This window comes from Pseudorca crassidens, chromosome 4 (genome assembly GCF_039906515.1).
Source record: "Pseudorca crassidens isolate mPseCra1 chromosome 4, mPseCra1.hap1, whole genome shotgun sequence".
NCBI lineage: Eukaryota > Metazoa > Chordata > Mammalia > Artiodactyla > Delphinidae > Pseudorca > Pseudorca crassidens.
Window position 1 is genome coordinate 120,528,472 of NC_090299.1, and position 21,223 is coordinate 120,549,694.

The 21,223-nt window shown below is 34.0% G+C and overlaps 1 protein-coding gene across 7 annotated transcripts in view; it reads left to right on the forward strand.

Moving 5' to 3' along the window:
• Positions 1–21,223, forward strand: part of TLL1 (tolloid like 1) — a 267,057-nt gene that overhangs the window by 187,435 nt on the left and 58,399 nt on the right. For 4 of the 7 annotated variants that reach the window (XM_067736577.1, XM_067736578.1, XM_067736579.1 and 1 more), the window contains 3 exons: positions 10,743–10,845; positions 13,340–13,456; positions 14,649–14,794. In XM_067736577.1, the coding sequence (XP_067592678.1) occupies positions 10,743–10,845; positions 13,340–13,456; positions 14,649–14,794 (366 nt within the window). Of the gene's footprint in view, positions 1–6,114; positions 6,433–10,742; positions 10,846–13,339; positions 13,457–14,648; positions 14,795–21,223 lie in introns of all 7 variants that reach the window. The other 3 variants (XM_067736574.1, XM_067736575.1, XM_067736576.1) reach the window with 1 other exon arrangement.

Consider the following 21,223-nt stretch of genomic DNA (forward strand, 5'->3'; position numbering starts at 1 on the left):
GAAAAAGTGAAATGTTTATTTGATAATTTCCTTTTCAAATTATTTTTATTAAGAAGGAATAAAACATGGTATAAATGAGAAGACTGTCACTAAATTTCTCTCTCTGAAGATAATCACATGAGTTATTATTTTAAAATATCATGGCACCCGTATTACAAACTATTTTTTTTTTAAAGACTATTTCCTGGAACTAGAGACTATGTTTTCAAATTATTGGTAATTTTAATAAGCAGGTTAAAAATCATAGGCATGAAAAGATCTAATTCTTTAAATTACATATGTTAAGACAAGATTGTAGAAGAATATAAGCATTGTGTTGGTATATACCAACACAATGCTTATTTCTCCTGGTAAGTTTACAAATAGGTTTTGATTTCTTCTTCCTTTCCTTTTCTACAATAAAAGTATATTATTTTATCCAGGAAAAAAATATTTTTTAAATAAGAGTGTTGTTGTGCAATAATGTGAATGTACTTAATGCCACAGAACTCTATACTTAAAATGGTTAAAATGTTAAATTTTATATATATTTTACCACAGTTAAAAATAAGATTGAAAATAATAATAATCATAATAAGATTGTTAATGTACATGTATGTCTTCCTAGGACTGAGGTTCCGAAGGTAAAGGCAGTCCTGTTCAATCCCAGGCCGTCCTTGACATTACACAGCAAATGCTGGGAACAGCCCAGAATGTGCCTCTGGGAATGTAGCTGTACTGAGCTGACAGAAGCAAATAATATCGGTTTTTTCATTCCTTAGAATTGATTGACCTTTCAACAAGGGCATATTGCTTATGTCTTGACTAGAGTTAATATTTTTTCTTTTCATTTAAAAACTATTATTTGACCTCTTTCATTTTGCAAAACTTTCTTTTTACAAAATCTAATGATTTACACATATGGGGTCAATTTACAATATAATATTTATATTGCCAAAGGCCACTGCTTAAATTTAGCAATTACTACGTAGAAAAATCTTTGATTTTATTAAAATAAATGCATCTGCTGGTTTGTGAAAGAAATCTTTGCCATCAAGAATCTTACAAACATATAACAAGGACAAGGCCTAGTAATATAATAGGCAAACTGAAAAATAGCTGAAGAAAGCAAGACAGAACTTGTCATGGATTTGCAGATGTAAGAGAGCTCAGACCTTGTTGTGAGATCCAGACATGACTGAAAAAAGGGCAGTATTTATTTCAAACTTTGAGAGATATGAAGAGTTTCTAGAAATAGGGAAGGGGAAAGTAGGATCCCAGGTAGAATTATGTATACCTTGAATAAAGGAATACTAAAATTGGGGTACTTTGTCAGGATGCAATAGCAAGAGTCTGGGATGAGTGGGATGAAGATTCTTTGTTTGAGATAGTGAAAGTGAGGCAGAAAAGGTAGGTTATCACATAGAATCTTTGATGCCCAGGCTTAGAAATTTATAAAGATGGATGTAAAGCCACCAATACCATGATGGGAACCCAACTTTACTGGGATTAAAATGATCATAGAGTGTAGGATGAATTGGAGAATAGTTCAACTAAAAAACAAAACTCATCTTGTGAAGCTCTTACATTAATTCAGAGAAGCATGGAGAGCACTGACAATGAAATAGAAGGAGGAGAACATTTTCAGGGGCATTGCAGAGCGTCTATAGAAATTGACAACTGATTAGATATAGGGATGGAGTAAGGATTAAGGAAAGGCAGGTATAAAAATTGTTCCTGTGAATAGTTGGTGATGACAAATAAAATTTTCAAAATCCAGATATTATCATATATACTTAAGCAGAAAAATTATTTTCACAGCCTAATCCAGCTCCTGGTCTTCACCTGCCATATAATGAACCCCTGATGGAATTATGATCTGAGTCAAACAACTAGTCTGTTGTAAGGCAGGGGCTTAAACCAAGGCCCCAAGTTCTCCTGCCCATTCTTCTTTAGAATTTAAATTAAGAATCCCTTATTTTGACATGTTCATTTTCCTGGGAAACTTTAATGTTTTTATGTCTCCCAGCAGAGTTGGATTAAGTAAATTGTATTAATATTTTTATTTATTTCATAACTGTTTAGGATTCATTTTTTAACATCTTTATTGGAGCACAATTGCTTTACAATGGTGTGTTAGTTTCTGCTTTATAACAAAGTGAATCAGTTATACATATACATATGTTCCCATATCTCTTCCCTCTTGCATCTCCCTCCCTCCCACCATCCCTATCCCAGCCCTCTAGGTGGTCACAAACCACCTAGCTGATCTCCCTGTGCTACGCGGCTGCTTACCACTAGCTATCTATTTTACGTTTGGTAGTGTATATAAGTCCATGCCACGCTCTCACTTTGTCATAGCTTAACCTTCCCCCTCCTCATATCATCAAGTCTATTCTCTAGTAGGTCTGTGTCTTTATTCCCATCTTACCCCTAGGTTCTTCATGACATTTTTTTTCTTAGATTCCATATATATGTGTTAGCATATGGTATTTGTCTTTCTCTTTCTGACTTACTTCACTCTGTATGACACACTCTAGGTCCATCCACCTCACTACAAATATCTCAATTTCGTTTCTTTTTATGGCTGAGTAATATCCAGTTGTATATATGTGCCACATCTTCTTTATCCACTCATCCAATGCTGAACACTTAGGTTGCTTCCATGTCCTGGCTATTGTAAATAGAGCTGCAATGAATATTTTCGTACATTACTCTTTTTGAATTATGGTTTTCTCAGGGTATATACCCAGTAGTGGGATTGCTGGGTTGTATGGTAGTTCTATTTGTAGTTTTTTAAGGAACCTCCATACTATTCTCCATAGTTGCTGTATCAATTTACATTCCCACCAACAGTGCAAGAGTTTTCCCTTTTCTCCACAACCTCTCCAGCATTTATCGTTTGCAGATTTTCTGAGTATGCCCATTCAGACCAGAATGAGGTGATACCGCAATGTACTTTTGATTTCATTTCTCTAATGATTAGTGATGTTGAGAATTCTTTCATTTGCTTGTTGGCAATCTGTATATCTTCTTTGGAGAAATGTCTATTTAGGTCTTCTGCCCATTTTTGGATTGGGTTGTTTGGTTTTTCTTTTATTGAGCTGCATGATCTGCTTATAATACTGGAGATTTATTCTTTGTCAGTTGCTTCATTTGCAAATATTTCCTCTTATTCGGAGGGTTGTCTTTTGGTCTTGTTTATGGTTTGCTTTGCTGTGCAAAAGCTTTTAAGTTTCATTAGGTCCCATTTCTTTACTTTTCTTTTTATTTCCATTACTCTAGGAGGTGGGTCAAAAAGGATCTTGCTGTGATTTATGTCATAGAGTGTTCTGCCTATATTTTCCTCTAAGAGTTTGATAGTGTCTAGCCTTACATTTAGGTCTTTAATCCATTTTGAGTTTATTTTTGTGTATGGTGTTATGGAGTGTTCTAATTTCATACTTTTACATGTACCTGTCCAGTTTTCCCAGTAAAACTTATTGAAGACTCTGTCTTTTCTCCACTGTATATTCTTGCCGCCTTTATCAAAGATAAGGTGACCATATGTGTGTGGGTTTACCGCTGGGCTTTCAATCCTGTTCCATTGATCTATATTTCTGTTTTTGTGCCAGTACCATACTCTCCTGATTACTGTAGCTTTGTAGTGTAGTCTGAAGTCAGGGAGCCTGATTCCTCCAGCTCTATTTTTCATTCTCAAGATTGCTTCGGCTATTCAGAGTCTTTTGTGTTTCCATACAAATTGTGAAAATTTTTGTTCTAGTTCTGTGAAAAATGCCAGTGGTAGTTTGATAGAGATTGCATTGAATCTGTAGATTGCTTTGGGTAGCAGACTCATTTTCACAATATTGATTCTCCCAATCCAAGAACATGCTATCTCTCTCCATCTATTTGTATCATCTTTAATTTCTTTCATCAGTGTCTTATAATTTTCTGCATACAGGTCTTTTGTCTCCTTAGGTAGGTTTATTCCTAGATATTTTATTCTTTCTGTTGCAATAGTAAATGGGAGTGTTTTCTTAATTTCACTTTCAGATTTTTCATCATTAGTGTATAGGAATGCAAGAGACATCTGTGCATTAATTTTGTATCCTGCTACTTTACCAGATTCATTGATTAGCTCTAGTAGTTTTCTGGTTGCATCTTTAGGATTTTCTATGTATAGTACCATGATATCTGCAAACAGTGAAAGCTTTGCTTCTCTTCTGATTTTGATTCCTTTTATTTCTTTTTCTTCTCTGATTGCTATGGCTAAAACTTCCAAAACTATGTTGAATAATAGTGGTGAGGGTGGGCAACCTTGTCTTGTTCCTGATCGTAGTGGAAATGGTTTCAGTTTTTCACCATTGAGGGCGATGTTGGCTGTGGGTTTGTCATATATGGCCTTTATTATGTTGAGGAAAGTTCCCTCTATGCCTACTTTCTGCAGGGTTTTTATCAGAAATGGGAGCTGAATTTTGTCGAAAACCTTCTCTCCATCTATTGAGATGATCATATGATTTTTCTCCTTCAATTTGTTAATATGGTGTATCACATTGATTGATTTGCATATACTGAAGAATCCTTGCATTCTTGGAATAAACCCCACTTGATCATGGTGTATGATCCTTATAATGTGCTGTTGGATTCTGTTTGCTAATATTTTGTTGAGCATTTTTGCATCTATGTTCATCAGTGATATTGGCCTGTAGTTTTCTTTCTTTGGCATCTTTATCTCGTTTTGGTATCAGGGTGATGGTGGCCTCATAGAATGGGTTTCATAGTGTTCCTCCTGCTGCTATATTTGGAAGAGTTTGAGCAGGATAGGTGTTAGCTCTTCTCTAAATATTTGATAGAATTTGCCTGTGAAGCCATCCAGTCCTGGGCTTTTGTTTGTTGGAAGATGTTTAATCAGAGTTTCAATTTCAGTGCTTGTGATTGGTCTGTTCATATTTTCTATTTCTTCCTGATTTAGTCTCGGCAGGTTGTGCATTTCTAAGAATTTGTCCATTTCTTCCAGATTGTTCTTTTTATTGGCATAGAGTTGCTTGTAGTAATCTCTCATGATCCTTTGTATTTCAGCGGTGTCAGTTCTTACTTCTCCTTTTTTATCACTAATTGTATTGATTTGAGTCTTCTCCCTTTTTTTCTTGATGAGTCTGACTAATGGTTTATCTATTTTGTTTATCTTCTCAAAGAACCAGCTTTTAGTTTTATTGATCTTTACTATCATTTCCTTCATTTTTCTTTCATTTATTTCTGATCTGATGTGCATGATTTCTTTCCTTCTGCTAACTTTGGGGTTTTTTTGTTCTTCTTTCTCTAATTGCTTTAGGTGCAAGGTTAGGTTGTTTATTCAAGATATTTCCTGTTTCTTAAGGTAGGATTGTATTGCTATAAACTTCCCTCTTAGAACTGCTTTCACTGTATCCTATAGGTTTTGGGTCATCTTGTCTCCATTGTCATTTGTTTCTAGGTATTTTTTGAATTCCCCTTTGATTTCTTCAGTGATCACTTGGTTATTAAGAAGTGTATTGTTTAGCCGCCATGTGTTTGTAGTTTTTACAGATCTTTTCCTGTAATTGATATCTAGTCTCATACTGTTGTGGTCAGAAAAGATACTTGATATGAGTTCAATTTTCTTAAATTTACCAAGGCTTGATTTGTGACCCAAGATATGATCTGTACAGGAGACTGTTTCATGACCACTTGAGAAAAATGTGTATTCTGCTGTTTTTGGATAGAATGTCCTATAAATATCCATTAAGTCCATCTTGTTTAATGTATCATTTAAAGCTTGTGTTTCTTTATTTATTTTCATTTTGGATGATCTGTCCATTGGTGAAAGTGGGGTGTTAAAGTCCCATACTATGAATGTGTTACTGTCGATTTCCCCTTTTATGACTGTTAGTATTTGCCTTATGTATTGAGGTGCTCCTATATTGGGTGCATAAATATTTACAATTGTTATATCTTCTTCTTAGAACAATCCCTTGATCATTATGTAGTGTACTTCTTTGTCTCTTGTAATAGTCTTTATTTTAAAGTCTATTTTGTCTGATATGAGAATTGCTACTCCAGCTTTCTTTCTTTTTTTTTTTTTCTTGCCGTATGTATGCCTCTCACTGTTGTGGCCTCTCCCGTTGCGGAGCACAGGATCTGGACATGCAGGTTCAACAGCCATGGCTCACGGGCCCCGTCACTCCACAGCATGTGGTATCTTCCCAGACTGGGGCACGAACCCATGTCCCCATCGGCAGGCAGACTCTCAACAACTGCGCCACCAGGGAAGCCCCCAGTTTTCTTTTGATTTACATTTGCATGGCATGTCTTTTTCCATCCCCTCACTTTCACTCTGTATATGTCCCTAGGTCTGAAGTGGGTCTCTTTAGACAGCATATATACGGATCTTTTTTTATCCATTCAGCCAGTCTGTGTCTTTTGGTGGGAGCATTTAATCCATTTAAATTTATGGTAATTATCGATATGTATGTTCCTATTCCCATTTTCTTAATTATTTTGGGTTTGTTATTGTAGGTCTTTTCCTTCTCTTGTGTTTCCTGCCTAGAGAAGTTCCTTTAGCATTTGTTGTAACGTTGGTTTGGTGGTGCTGAACTCTCTCAGCTTTTGCTTGTCTGTGAAAATTTTAATTTCTCCATCAAATCTGAATGAGATCCTTGCTGGGTAGAGTAATCTTGGTTGAAGGTTTTTCTCCCTCATCACTTTAAATATGTCCTGCCATTCCCTTCTGGCTTGCAGAGTTTCTGCTGCCAGAAACTTATGGGGGATTCCCTTGTGTGTTATTTGTGTTTTTTCCCTTGCTGCTTTTAATATGTTTTCTTTGTATTTAATTTTTGGTAGTTTGATTAATATGTGTTGTGACGTGTCAGCGTTCTGTGATTGTTCTATAGGAACAGTTCCACGTGTAGATGTATTTCTGATGTATCTGTGGGGAGGAAGGTTATTTCCGCCTCTTACTCTTATGCCATCTTCCTCAACTCCTGTTCAGGATTTATATTGTAAGGGATGCTCAAGTATGTACCATGAAAATAATAATGAGAATCTTAACAATGTATTTAGATTACTTTAGTGTTTTTCTACACATTATCCAATTAAATCTCTCTGATTTAATTCTGCTGAGATCAGCCTGATATGATGATCTCTATTTTATAGCAAGAACATTCATTCAATCTCAGAAAGTTTAAGTAAACTAGCAAACTGAGAAGCTAGAACTTGAACCTACACTTTTTCACTCAAAGTCACAAACAACTCCTAGTTGTGAAAATAAATGCAAATTTTCCCTTTAGTATGATATAGTTCAGCACTGAACAAACCCTTAATTATCAATTATTCTTGGATTTGGCAAATCTTTCTGGAGAGGATATACAGTAAATATTTTTGACTCTGCCAGGTATGCAGTTTGTTCAAGTACCCAGTGCTACCATTGTATTGCAGAAGCAGTCATAGACAATTTGTAAACGAATGTGTATAACAAAACTTTCTTTACAAAAACTGGCTACAGGCTGGATTTGGCCCATGGGGTATAGTTTACTGGTCCCTGATTTTGCCCCTAGTCTTATTTCTGAGAAGAAAATAGTTGTCTGCCTAGAGAGTTTATCAGACTTGTCCAAGCTGCTTCTGGATGGAGCCCTGAAATCTATTTTATTTTACTGCTTTTAATTCTAATATCTCTTTCTAAAAACTATTTAATAATATCAGTCTAATTGACAAGATTTCTACCTTCCCCATCCCCAGCACTATAAGGTATAAATATTATTCTAATTGGTCTTTTTATGGTGTTCATGGAATTAGTTTAGGTAGATAGTAATGTCTTAATCGTGCTGACAAAAGTTCACTGCTTATATCATTCTCTGGAGACTTCCAGACATCTAGTCCCTTGACTGTTGATCTGCCTTTCTTCAAGATTGTTCACTCTGTAAGATTGTAAAACAAAGTCTTTAGTAAGCAAACTCCACAGCAATTGAATCCATTTAATTTGCAGAATAGCAAGTAAGACCCCGAACAGATCACAGGAAATCTTAGAATTTTCCTTGTATCTCCCTCAATCCCATGTTCCAGAGGAACTATGATTAATTTTAAATTGAGAAATGGTAAACTGATACTTAACATAAGAAATAAAACATCTATATAATTGTGCTAGGTAGTTTTTATTTCATCATTCTTTGAAAAAAAGATGCAATGTATTTATATAAAATAGCATAATATAAAACAATCAAGTATTTTTCAAGTGCTTTTGATTTGTAATTCAATTATGGATTCTGCTAGCAACCTTATTCAAAGGCCAACGTTTCACTTCTACATCAGAGCCCTAAGATTTGATTTTCGAAAACCTATCTTTATTACATTTTCTGCTTCTAAAGGACGCTATGTTTTACATTAAAGTAGGCCAGTTTTGTTCCTTCACAGTGCTTGGAGTTTAAAATAGATTAAAAACAAGATAGGAAACTTTTCTGTTTAGAGTTACCCCCCTTCCAACTGTGTGTGTGTGTGTGTGTGTGCACGCGCACGCACGTATGTGTATGTGTGTGTGTTCCAGACTTCAAATATTAACTGTTTGTTAGCAATCCAACCACATCGTTTCAATTTTGAATAAATTTTGATGACACACATCCCTCCAATTTAGCTGATTTTTTCCTCATCAAGGAGGAAGTTGAAACTCTTTGCATACCATTATACAACTCCTTTATACCCCAGAAGGAAGCCACAAATGAGCCTTGAGGTCTACTGTTTGTGTCTGTATTCTAGTTTTGCCCTCTCTGCTATAATAAATTAGTTCTCATATGATCATACAGAGTTGAAACCCTGGTGGTTGCTACAGGGAAAATACAAATGGAGAATGAAACTTAATATCAGACAGTGGTAGTATTCCCCATTTGTAGCAGACTTAAAGTAAATATAAAGTTAAGGGGGAAAACCAGAAATTATTTCCTAATTATGTCCTAAGAATAACCTAATGTTGAATTGGTATTCAGAGATGGAAGAGCAAGCATATTGGTAACTACAGAAAAATAGTTTAGAAACTGCATTTTGATAATCAAGTATGGAGGGTTATTGAAAAAGAAAGGGAAAAAAAGGATTAGTTATTTGTCCTTTGATATTTTGGAAATTCTTGTAAAAGGTTTTTTAGAATATTTAGAATGATAAAATCAGATGAAGAAAAAAAAACAAAGGAAAAAGAAAAAAAACTATAAATAAGGTAGAAAGAAATAAATGAAGTTTTATTAAACTGAAGCAAATTATGCCACACCTACTGCATTACAGTTAAACAACATCTTGTCTCTATTTTCACATCCTTGATAGATTTCACCCTTTTATAATCAAGAAAGTACATGTTTAAAGAAACTGGTAAATGTTGAATTTAACGGTGAAATGTTAACACCATTATAAGGTACAACTGACTTTCATTATAGTTAGATAAATTCTTAATTTCCATCTCTGTGAAATTGTTATTTATATGGGCAATTAAAACCAACTTTGGCATACAATTTCATCAATGATCATCATGGTGCTGAGATATAAGATGCCATGAGAAATATTTATTGTTATGCTGTATCTTCATCCTAGGAAGAAGTAAGCTAGTTGAGTGAGGATTGATTTGCCATAATTAGTACTTACCTTTCTGTTAAATACTTTGCTCAAGAAAGGGGAGAAGTATATGTTTTCTAACACAAAAAAGGTAGTACTTTTAGGGAATATGGATTCAAAATTATGCTTTTTCTTTCCTTTTTTTTTCATTCCTCGAGAGTCTTCCTACATTGAAATTTTTATATTGACACAAAAGGATTCTGTAAATACTGTTACAACCTACAGTTTTATATTAGAAGTATGTCAAATATTCATAATTTGTTGCTTTTGGACAAAGTCCATTTCAATTTCTAGATTAAAGAACAGGTTCATTGTACACCTTAAGCATCTTATATGTTTTAAGCAGAATAGAGTTAGAATGAGTTTTTGAATATAAAAAAGTATTTTCCAAGTGAATTTTACCTCAGCAGATATATGCATTTTTATGTTAGTTTGGCTCTACTTTTTGGTGTAATCAACTAAAAAGAAAGTTAATTATATGAAAAGTAAAGTCTTTTTATAAAGCAGTAAGAAAACTGTCTTTTCTAAAGTTGCTCTTGAATTATCTTAAAAGGCAGCATCATTTCAAAACAAAGTACAGAATAAAGGGTCATGTATAAGATCTTCTAACTTAAAAGGTCTTCGAATACATATTCTTGGATCTGGAGAAACATAGTGACATCTGTCTTTGATTATAGTTACATGGACAAATTTGAATTCTAGAGCTGTATTTAAAACATTTCAACATACACAATGATATTATGTTCCTGGAATATGGCACATGGTGGTTATTTTTAATGTAATTATAGATGTCTGAAATAAATTATTAAAAAGAAGACACTCAGTAAAATCAGAAGTTCTCATGGTTTAAGTCATGCTTATCTAAGAAAATTCAAAATAAACTATTTGAATAAAGACTTCTGTTTGTTTCACAATTGTTCAAATTAACTTTACAGAAACTTTGGTTTAATTGCTGAAATGTTTAGTTTCTTTATTGACATTGTGCTTCTAAATTGTTAGACATTAAAGTAAATGAGAAAATGGGTGTTTTTTTGAGGTGTTTATTTTAAAAATATTAGAGGGATACTAATACAGGAAAAAAATTTGCTATGAATCTCTTTTCACAGTAGTCCTGGGTTCCTAGCCATGTGAAGTTACAATCATTTTTAATCTGTGTATTCTTTTGTTACATTTTGAAGATTGTCTTAAACTTTACTACGATGGACCTATACAAAAGTAGTTTGTGCTGGTATGATTACATTGAAGTAAGAGATGGGTACTGGAGGAAATCACCTCTCCTTGGTAAGAGATTTTTTTGCCTCATGTGGCTATGCATGTAGTCTGTCTTGTCCAGAGACAATTCTTTCAAGAGTTATCTTAGGGTTTAAAATGTATGAGACCAACATTTTAATTTTTCTTATACTTTTTTCAATCACAGCAAAAATACTCACAGACAGATAGATAAATAGACAATTAATTGATTTAAACCAGTTTCAATTATGAGGTGGTATTTGGACCTGAACATAATGATTTAGAATAGCTTATAGTGAATAATCATCACATATTCTGTATTTTTAATTTTAAAATCAGAGTTTTAATGAGTAAACCAGATAAATTGTGTATTTGTGTGTGTATGTTGTTTTGCTTTGTTTGCTAAGGCAGTAGAGCATGAGCTGTTAGGTACACATTTGGTTGCTGGCTTCCTGCACCAAGGATATTGGTTCCTATTGTAGACGTCACAGTTTTGCTACTCAGGTTTTTGTGGCTGAGAAGGTGCATCTGTAGTTTGTGTCATAAATTGTAGCTCACATTTGGTGCTCATGAAAATATGCTACCAACATTTAACCACAGACCACATCACTAACTTACATTAGGCACTTTCTGTTGCCCTCTGTTTTACTTAAAGGTGAGAGCTGCTGTGAGCATGTGAGCATCTACTCTACTGACATTTTTTTTTGAGATTGTACTTCTATTTTTAGAAGTAGCTTTACTCAACTGTGTTTATTTGCCTACATATCTTTTCTTCTTAATATCTAAAACCTGCTGAATGGACACTGTTGTATTAAAAGTGACAGCAGCCTTAGTAAGTCCAAGAGATCTGTAGAAATGCTTAAAAATAAGGAAAAATTAAGATTTGAGCTAATTTGATAAGTCAGGATGAGGAAAACATTGTATTGAACATTTAGTTTCTTAGCCTAGATGAAGCAATTTGTAATATATGTATGTGTGTTCCAAAGAAAACATTTCATTAAACTCATATTTGAAAACCAATTCTAAAACTGAAATATTGAGAACACTTTTTAGAGCGCCATCAGCATTACACACTGCAGGGTATAATGGCCTCACAGACTGGCTTAGTCTGATTACAATGCTCATGTGGAAAGCTTTCCCCACTATTTCCTCTGAGACCTTGTTCCTCAGAGTGTAGTTGTCACACTGGCAGCATCAGAATCACTTAGAAGGTTAGAAGTGTGGAAATGCAGGTCCCACTCCGTACCTTCTGAACCAGAGACTGCATTTTGACAGACTCCCTGGCAATTCATATGCACATTATAGCTTTTTCTCTTTTAGTCAGGTTACTTTCTTCCAGTTTCCTTTTTTAAAGAATTGAAGTATAGTTGATTTACAGTGTTGTTAGTTTCAGGTGTACAGCAAAGTGGTTCAGATATAGATATATATTATTTTTTCAGATTATATTCCATTACAGGTTATTACAAGGTTTTGAATATGGTTTCCTGTGCTTTACAGTAAATCCTTTTTGTTTATCTATTTTATACATAGTAGTTTGTATCTGTTAATCTCATACTCCTAATTATCCCTCACCCTCTCCCTTTCCCACACATTACAGTTTAAGGGACATTGCTCTCTTTTACATGTCCCTAATTTACTTTGCCATTTAGGGAGACATTTTTTCACCTGCTATCTGTTAGTATGAATTTGTTTTAAGTTGACTGACATTTTTCATATACTAAAACTATGTATGACATCATTACCAAGGGCACACAAAAATGGATGACAATATATTATTCTTTGTGGAATTATTTCATGTGCATTGTCATATTTAACTTTCTGTCATCATAAAATCTTAGAGCACAGTAGCAGATATACAGTAAGCAACGAATATTTGTGGAAGGTTGAAGGAGGGAAGAAGGAATGACAGGCAATAATATATTTGCTCAGTATTATACTTGCCTGTGGATAAACAATCAGAAAAAATTAGAACTCATTATTAAGTCTTCTGATACTGTTTGCCATTCTGCCTACTACACTACATACTACAGCTTTATAGATGAGATGTATGTAGTAACATAAGATCCTTGGGCAGTCTGTGGGTTTCCCTGACAAGTCGCCATTGAACATGGCTAAACAAAGAACTATACTTTGAGCTGTCACTTCCCTACTAATGAGCAAATTGAACATTTGAAGCAGTTTTTCAGGATCACTTGTACTTTTTTCTGTTTTCCATAGAATAATATTCCCCACCTTGATATATCATGTGTCATTTTACAAATAGGACATGTTTTGAGCTAGCTGTTACTTAATTCTACAGATAATGATACTGACATCAGTCAGTTAATCTGAGAGTGATATGTTCCAATATTCTATAAATAAATATGAAGAGATTTATTTATCTACCTTTATTAAGTAAATATTAAAGAATAATTATAGCTCTAGTTCCTAGGGGTAGATACAGGAACCAAATCAGGTTTTATGTATGCAATTTGTAGCTAGTATGAAAAGCAATTAGAATATAAAGTCATATTTAGGAGTCTCTTTATTCTTTTATTTCTTTTAGGTAGATTCTGTGGGGACAAATTGCCTGAAGTTCTAACCTCTACAGACAGCAGAATGTGGATTGAGTTTCGTAGCAGCAGTAATTGGGTGGGAAAGGGCTTTGCAGCTATCTATGAAGGCAAGTCACATTGAGTTTAGAGATGGCTTCTTCTTAGACCTCTAAACAGAAATATCCTTTCTCTCAATTTCATTAGAATGATATTGTAACTGTATTTCAATTACAAAATTTTCTAAACCTGTATTATAATGTTCATTATGATGATTTTAATAAAAATACTTGGTAAATTTAAACTGCAGAAACAACCTGCTTTCTGGTACCAGTAATGTGGTAACATGTAAATGTACTCATCAGGGATGTGTGGGGAAAAAAAGAACTCATTATAGAGATGTGTGGAAAACAACAGCAACAACAAACGGCAAAAGAGTTCTTAAACTTCGGTTGTTTTTTCATGACAACATTAAAATGTTATGAAGAAATTACCACTTCTCTTTGTGCTGAGTTTGTATGTGTTTGATGGCTATACCGCGGAAATGCCTTGATAAAGGAAACTGCACAGAAAGTAATTGCGCACAGTTCTGGAGCTTGCTTTGTCTAAATGAGAGTGTCAGCATTCAAGAAGAATTTACTAGAGGCTTTGTTCTATATGTATCTAAAACAGTAAACTGGCATTGTGCTTCCTGGCTTTAAAAACCTTCTTGCCAGATCATGGGTAGAGAAGACCCTTCTTGCTCCTGCCTCTGCCAGCACAGAAGTTTAGGTTATTTAGAAGACAGAAGATTTCTGCTTCTCTTAGACTTTTAAGAGGATGGAAGCATTTGTTTTAGAGATTAACTGTGTGGTTGTGAAGAGTATGGTTTGGATGGAGCCACAGATGTTGAGCACGAGGGCCGCTCACAGCCAGAGGCCCAGAGAGTTTTGTGGCGCTTCTCTCCTGATCAGCTCCTCCACTGAGGTAAAAGACCTAAAGAAGCAGTTCAGAGAGTCAGAGAAAACTCACATAGAATAAATTACAAAATCTCAAAAGGTTTTTAAAGTTTTTTTTTTAAAATGCTTGTTTTTGTAAAACTGTGAATTAACAGTGATAAAAAATCATATATTCCTCTGCTGACTGTTATCTAATATTTATAGTTAAGTGGCTAGGTTTTTTTTTTTAACCAACTAAATATTTACAACCAGCCAACCTTGATTTTTATAACCTGGTTTTTATGTACTCAGCTCCAGGCACCAAACTAAAATGTTATCTTAGAAGCAAATGAAAATGAAATGGCATGTCTAGGTTTATTTATTTGTTTATTTTTGCTTTCCTCAGCTATCTGTGGAGGTGAGATACGTAAAAATGAAGGACAGATTCAGTCTCCTAATTACCCCGATGACTACAGGCCGATGAAAGAATGTGTATGGAAAATAGCAGTGTCAGAAGACTGCTATGTCGGGCTGACCTTTCAGGCCTTTGAGGTAAAGTCCTTCAGGCAGCCTTTGTGGGGCACATCCTCCATAAATGACAGTGCATTTAAGGGATCCTCATTAAAAAAGCAAAGAACTAGAGAATCAGCTTTTTCATCAACAAAGAAGCAAAGGATTGCCTATAAAATGCAACATCAAGAGCGAAAGAGGTTTTTTTTTTTTCTTCTTTCCTCTTACTGCAGACATTTTCAAGAAGATTAAAGTGAGTTTACATTATCTGTGCTTTTTGAATTAGAATGTTTGAAGTACTGTCAATAGTTTCTTTTGACAAATGACCAGGCTTGTTTCACAAGAATGCTTGAAGAGTCCATTAAATAAAAAACTTTTATTTCTCTTCTAAACTAAGAGGTTAAAGGTAGATCATCTTTTTTGTTGTTGTTACAGTGTAAATCCATTTTTCACTTTTTATCATTATGCAGAAAATTATTTATATAAAAAAACAGGGATTTAAATATTCTTAGGAGCTTTTGACTTCATCAAAAATATTTATTGGGGAAGAGATCAGCACCGACATTGCATTATTAGATGAGGGCAGAATAAACCAAAGGCCAGTCAGAATCCTGGAGCAAAGTCTGCATCTAAAACTACTGCACTAGCTAATGAGTCATTTTTGTGTAGTGGGGAGAACTGAGTGAGGAATTAGAAGCTAAGAGATATGGGAATTGTCAAGAACTCCTGAGCATGTTTAAATTACAGAATCAGGCTAGAAATTGAGAGCCCAAGGTGGAGTAGGAAGGAATGATGAGGTGCTGGCAGTAGGTCCAAGAAAGAGTTAGAGATCCAGATGCCATTACTGGAGATTATTTCTTTACTGAAATTAGAAGGCCTACTTACTGTCCAAGTGATCAGAATGCCAGTGTAGAGAACCCCATTCATTGCCAGGATGTGCTTGCCACTGAGTGTGGTGACTGTGTGGTGTCCCAGTCCCCATAGCAGGAGCCCCAGGGGAATCCAGGTGTTACTCAAAAGTCCAGAGAAACTCATACCCCCACCTGTAAACTGTGTAACATATTTTTTGGTGTTGTCTCTACCCCTTTGCTTGTACCTTCTAATTTTCAAGACATATTTCTTTTTAATCATGAAAAAACTCTCTTTTATGCTGTGATCATGATGTTTATGCCCCTGACCCCTTTGCATTTTTGGAAACCTTGGTTCTGAGATTATCTGATTCACATTTATTTTTAAATTTTATTGGATTGCAAACATTATTCAAATAGAACACTTTATTGTAAAGAGTAAACTAAAATTGGGTAGGACTCACTTTTTAGACCAAAACAACTGGTTCATTGAAAAATTATCTAATGACCACATTACATGTGTTAATATTTTGTGCTATTGCAAAAATTAAGTGATGAACTGCCTTTCAATATATAATTCAATGTTTTACAGAATTCTATTATAGTAGTGATGTCAGCAAATACATTCATTCCATGCATCTAAAAACTGAGATGCAGAAATTGCTGGCTTAGTTGGTTTGCAGTTTTTTTTTGGTTTTCTGGGGTTTTTTTTGTTTGTTTTGATATATCAATATAGTAAGAGTGATATTCTTCAAAAATAGGATAATGTAAGGACAAATAAGAAAGATTTACACCTCAGGCACTTAAAACCATGCCTGACACAGAGTAGTCATTTAATAAATACTTGTTGATTAAGTGAATGAATAAGTTATTGCTAAGCTTTGGAAATGAGGTAGAGTCATGTCACAGTTTGGCTGATAGTACATTTTATTTATTATCTCTAGTTTCCTGTCCTTTCTTCATTTTGCTTTATTTCCTTATGTTTTTCCTCCTTTATTCATATGCTGGACATATTTGAATGTCTAGTAGGCCTCTCATCTTTAACTGACTAACATCAAGCCTTTGATTGTCTTATTTTACCCACACTAACCCATTCACCTTCAGTCTTCCCTATTTCAGTATTTAGTGTTTCAGTATGTCACTATTTACTCAAGTAATATCCCTAATTCCATTTTTTGTCTTAAACCCCAAGGCCAATTAATAAGCATATTCCATTTGCTTTGTCTTCAAAATATACCACATACATGACCACTTTATACCTACTTTCTGGCCACCACTGTTGTAATCACTGCCCCTTGCTTTGGAACTTTGATGAACTCTTCACATCTCTACCCTTGCCCTACATATCCTGATATCCACACAACAGCTGGGATGATACTTTCACAATGTAAGTTATATCAAACACTCCTCTGCTTAAAGTTTTATCAAACACTACTCCCCATGTGCCTCATGGAGAAAATCTTTGTGTTAGACTTTCAGGCGTGCATTATAATGCTGTTGGCCATGAGTTCACTGTTAATGAATTTGAATATCTGTGAAGGTACCTTTAAACAGAAACACACATAAAGCAAGGTTAAGTATTGATTTGATGACAAAAATTTTGTGACCAGAAGCTCTCAGGAACCTAACCTTGTATTTCTCCAGGAGGCATGAATCAGTATTCACTAACTCAGTGTTTTCAGTGACTTTGTTGAACTCAACTACTGCTAATACTGAGAATCAACTGTATATATTTTTAATTTGGTCTAGTGGTCATTAGGTGGTTTGTTTCAGTTACTCAGTTATCTGTTTATATCAATTTGTTTTTGTTTACATAACATTTTCAATATACAGCTTATGCATTTTATATTTAAAATGTATAATTTTAAAAATATCTTCACTATTTCTCAGTGTTTTGTGTCTTTCTCTGACAAAACTGTTTTTATTCACTGATATCAGTCTTTGACTTTTTCAAACACTTTCTATTTTTGTAACTCTTTTATTCCCTATGTCACTCTCTCCCTTTTCAGATAAAAGGGCCCTTAAGATAAGCTAGTTCTGTTGAAATCTACTATAAAGAACTTACTGGCTGTTCATTATTTATGCCTTTCTGTGAATTTATGTCAGGAATATTCACCTCTCCTAATGCTACTTAGATTTTAATGTAAGTACAGAAAGAAATCTGAACAAGTGCTTTTGTTAATGAGGGTAATAGAGTCCTAATACTTCTGTAATCATCACCTTTGGGAAGATTTTTCTTCTCTAGTAGTTACTGGTATGTTGTCTCTTAAGACCAATACTGAAGTGAGTTTGTACGTGAATGTAGATAATGTCTAAAATCATTTTGAAGAACTCGTCTTCTCTTCAGCAGTGGTGTTATTTGTAAAAAAGCCTCTATACTACTATTTCACTTGAGAACTTTCAGTATGCAGAAATACGTAAGAGAAAAAGTTGGGGAGACTTTAATAGTACAACTTCAAACAAATGTCAGTAAAGCAGGAAATAAGTGAAATAAACCCAGAGCTTAGTTATGTTTAGTTAAAATCCCTACGTACATTTATTTAAGTGAGATTACATTTGAGGTACTTATAAATATTTCTACACACTGTGATTTGGTTATACTTTCCTTTTGAAAACCATAGTATATAATAGTCTTTCCCATAATTACTAGCAACATTCTAAACTACATACAAAAGTTTTTTATCTTGGTACAGTTGACCCTTGAACAACACAGGTTTGAACTGCAGGGGTCCACTTATATGTAGACTTTTTAAAATAAACATAGTACCTGTTATTTTCATTTTACAGATCTTTAAGTGTGGGGGAAAGTTTGTGTTTGATTAGAGATCACAATATATGGAATCAGAAGAATTAGGGTTTAAGTGGTGAACCTCTGCAAACTATTTCAGCCTCCTTCCCTTGGGTGAGTCATTTATCAGTTCCTTTGTTTTTGAGGCAGAGATAGCAGTTGGCGGTTTTTCAACTGTTCTTGGTTGGCATCCCTAACTCCTACGTTATTCAAGGGTCAACTGTACTTTGTGAATTACCTGATTAAGAGTAATCCTTTAATTCCTTTAAATATTTTATATTAGTTTGAGTTAAGTAGACTAGTCTTTGTGAATGAACTAGGAAGCCAAGACAAGATCTTAATTAGTTAACATTTTAATGCTTGCCCTGCACTATTTTTGGATATTTGGCTAAGAATATATATTGGTTAATGACTGTATAAGAGAATATGACTATATAAGAGCTACTATATAAAGTAGCTCTTCAGAATTATAGTTTAGGCTATCATTCTGCTCTGAAAGATTAGATTAAATAAACTTGCCCAAGGTCACACAGTTCTTAATTGGTAGACTGTGAGTGATACCAATTCCATGGCCTGGCACTCTTACACCCAGATCTTGGTAGCAGAATGAGGCATCTAATTCTCTCATGGCAATAAATTCTTTCCCATCATAACTATTGTCATTTGTACATTTGAGTTGTTTAATCAATAAATGCCTGTCAGTCAGGGACATGTCTGTTTATTCATCACTGTTTATATACTATCAAGTATATATTTATTATCTGGTCATCACAGGTTTTCAGTAAATATTTATTAAATTTATGAGTTAAAAATAATTGTGTCATGAAGGGAAAAAAAATCAAATGGCAGCATTGAGAAAACTGAATCATATAAAAGTAGACCTAACCCAGCCTTATGGTTTTGATTTTCACATGGTTGAGCATTTTGATTTTTCTCCTCCATTTTTGAGCTCTAATTGTATACATATCAATATTCATTAAGTATTAAATAGTAAAAATAAAACTAATACTAATTAATAAAATATTAAATATGACAGTGATACATTTTAAAATAATCTATTAAACTTTTTTCCTTTTTATTTAAAATTCTTTTTGTCATAGCATTTATTACTTAAATTTACTGTATTTTTCTCATTATTAAAATTAATTTATTTTTAATAATAAATGCTAATCTTGATTGTTTTTGTTAGTCATACTTTTCTTTAACATTTTACCCCAAAGCAAAAAATAATGACTTAGCATTGTTCCAAATGTATAGAACTTTAAGTTATATTATCTATAAAAGTTAAATCATTTATGGAGTTGATAGTATGAATTATAGTTTGAAATTACATTCTAACACTCATAGAAGACTTTTTTTTATTACTATTTTATTACTATTACCATCTTAACTATTTTTTAAGTGTATGACACAGTAGTGTTAAGTACATTCACATTGTTGTGTAATCAACCTCCAGAACACTTTTCATCCTGCAAAACTGAAACTCTTTACCCAGTAAGCAACAACTTCCCATTTCCCCGTCCCCCCAGCCCCTGGCAATCACTCTTCTGCTTTATGTCTCTTTGAATTTGACTATTCTGGGTACCTCATGTAAATGAAATCATACAATATTTGATTTTTTGTGTCACTTTTTAAAAATTTCACTTAGTGTAATATCCTCAAGGTTCATCCATGTTATAGCACTTGAAAGGATTTCCTTCCTTTTTATGGCTAATATCCCATTTTATGTATAGACCACATTTTGCTTATCCATTCATCCACTGATGGACATTTGGATTGCTTCCACCCCTTGGCTATTATGGATAATGCTGATATGAACATGGATGTACAAGTATGTCTCCAAGACCCTGCTTTCAATTTTCCAAATATAATACCCGGAAGTGGAATTGCTGAATCATATGGTAATTTTATTTTCAATTTTTCAGGGAGTACGGGAGAGTTTTACTGAAACTATTACCTAGAAACTTTGGAGTTTTCAGAGGTTTTTACAAATAAGTAGGTATTGCAGTAGATGTTTTTGCAATGTTATATTTATTTGGAAATTTGATTGTAAAATGAAAGCAAAGTGTGTGAATGGCCCCTGAGCCTGGGTATGGTGTCTTGCTCCAGGGCTGGCATTCCTTCAGTCTTAGAGCTCCCCCACATGCACTGACCACAAAGCCCTGCACTGGTTGGCAGTGTTAGAATGAGAGGCTGATTACTTTAGGTTACTTTTAATTGATTTTAGTTCTTGCTAAATAAAGTAACTCAGCTTTTTGATGCTTCCTCTCTAACCTGCCAGTAAAGACATGGACCCCCCACACTTAGTAATGAAATGTAATATTAATCCCTTCTGGCTAAGCTTTGTACTTATTCTTCTTTCTTTGTGTACTTGGATTTACTTCCAATATCATTTATATATCAGTTTTCTAAAGCAATCTTCAGAGCTTAATGTCACTTTCACTGTTTTCTTTATATACATATTAGGTCTGTTTACGTTATGATAAACTTGCCACATTCCTATATGGTTTGTGTTCTGATTACCTTAAAGTCTGTAATAAATCAGCATTATCATTACCAAACATATTTATTACATGTCCACGCTTTAAATCAAGAAGAGACTGTTTTTCCTTTTCTTTTTTTTATGAATTACTGACTTTGGTGTTCTTTTTCTCATGGTACCTAAGGTTACTGGCATAACATCAATGAACTTATCCACTTTTTAGCTTCAACCATATTTATTTTTTCAACTATATTTATACTAATTGATAAAGTAATCGATACTGCTGGAGAAAATGTTACACAAATAACATAAAATAACTCAAACTCTCATTTGTGCTCACCATCATTACTGTT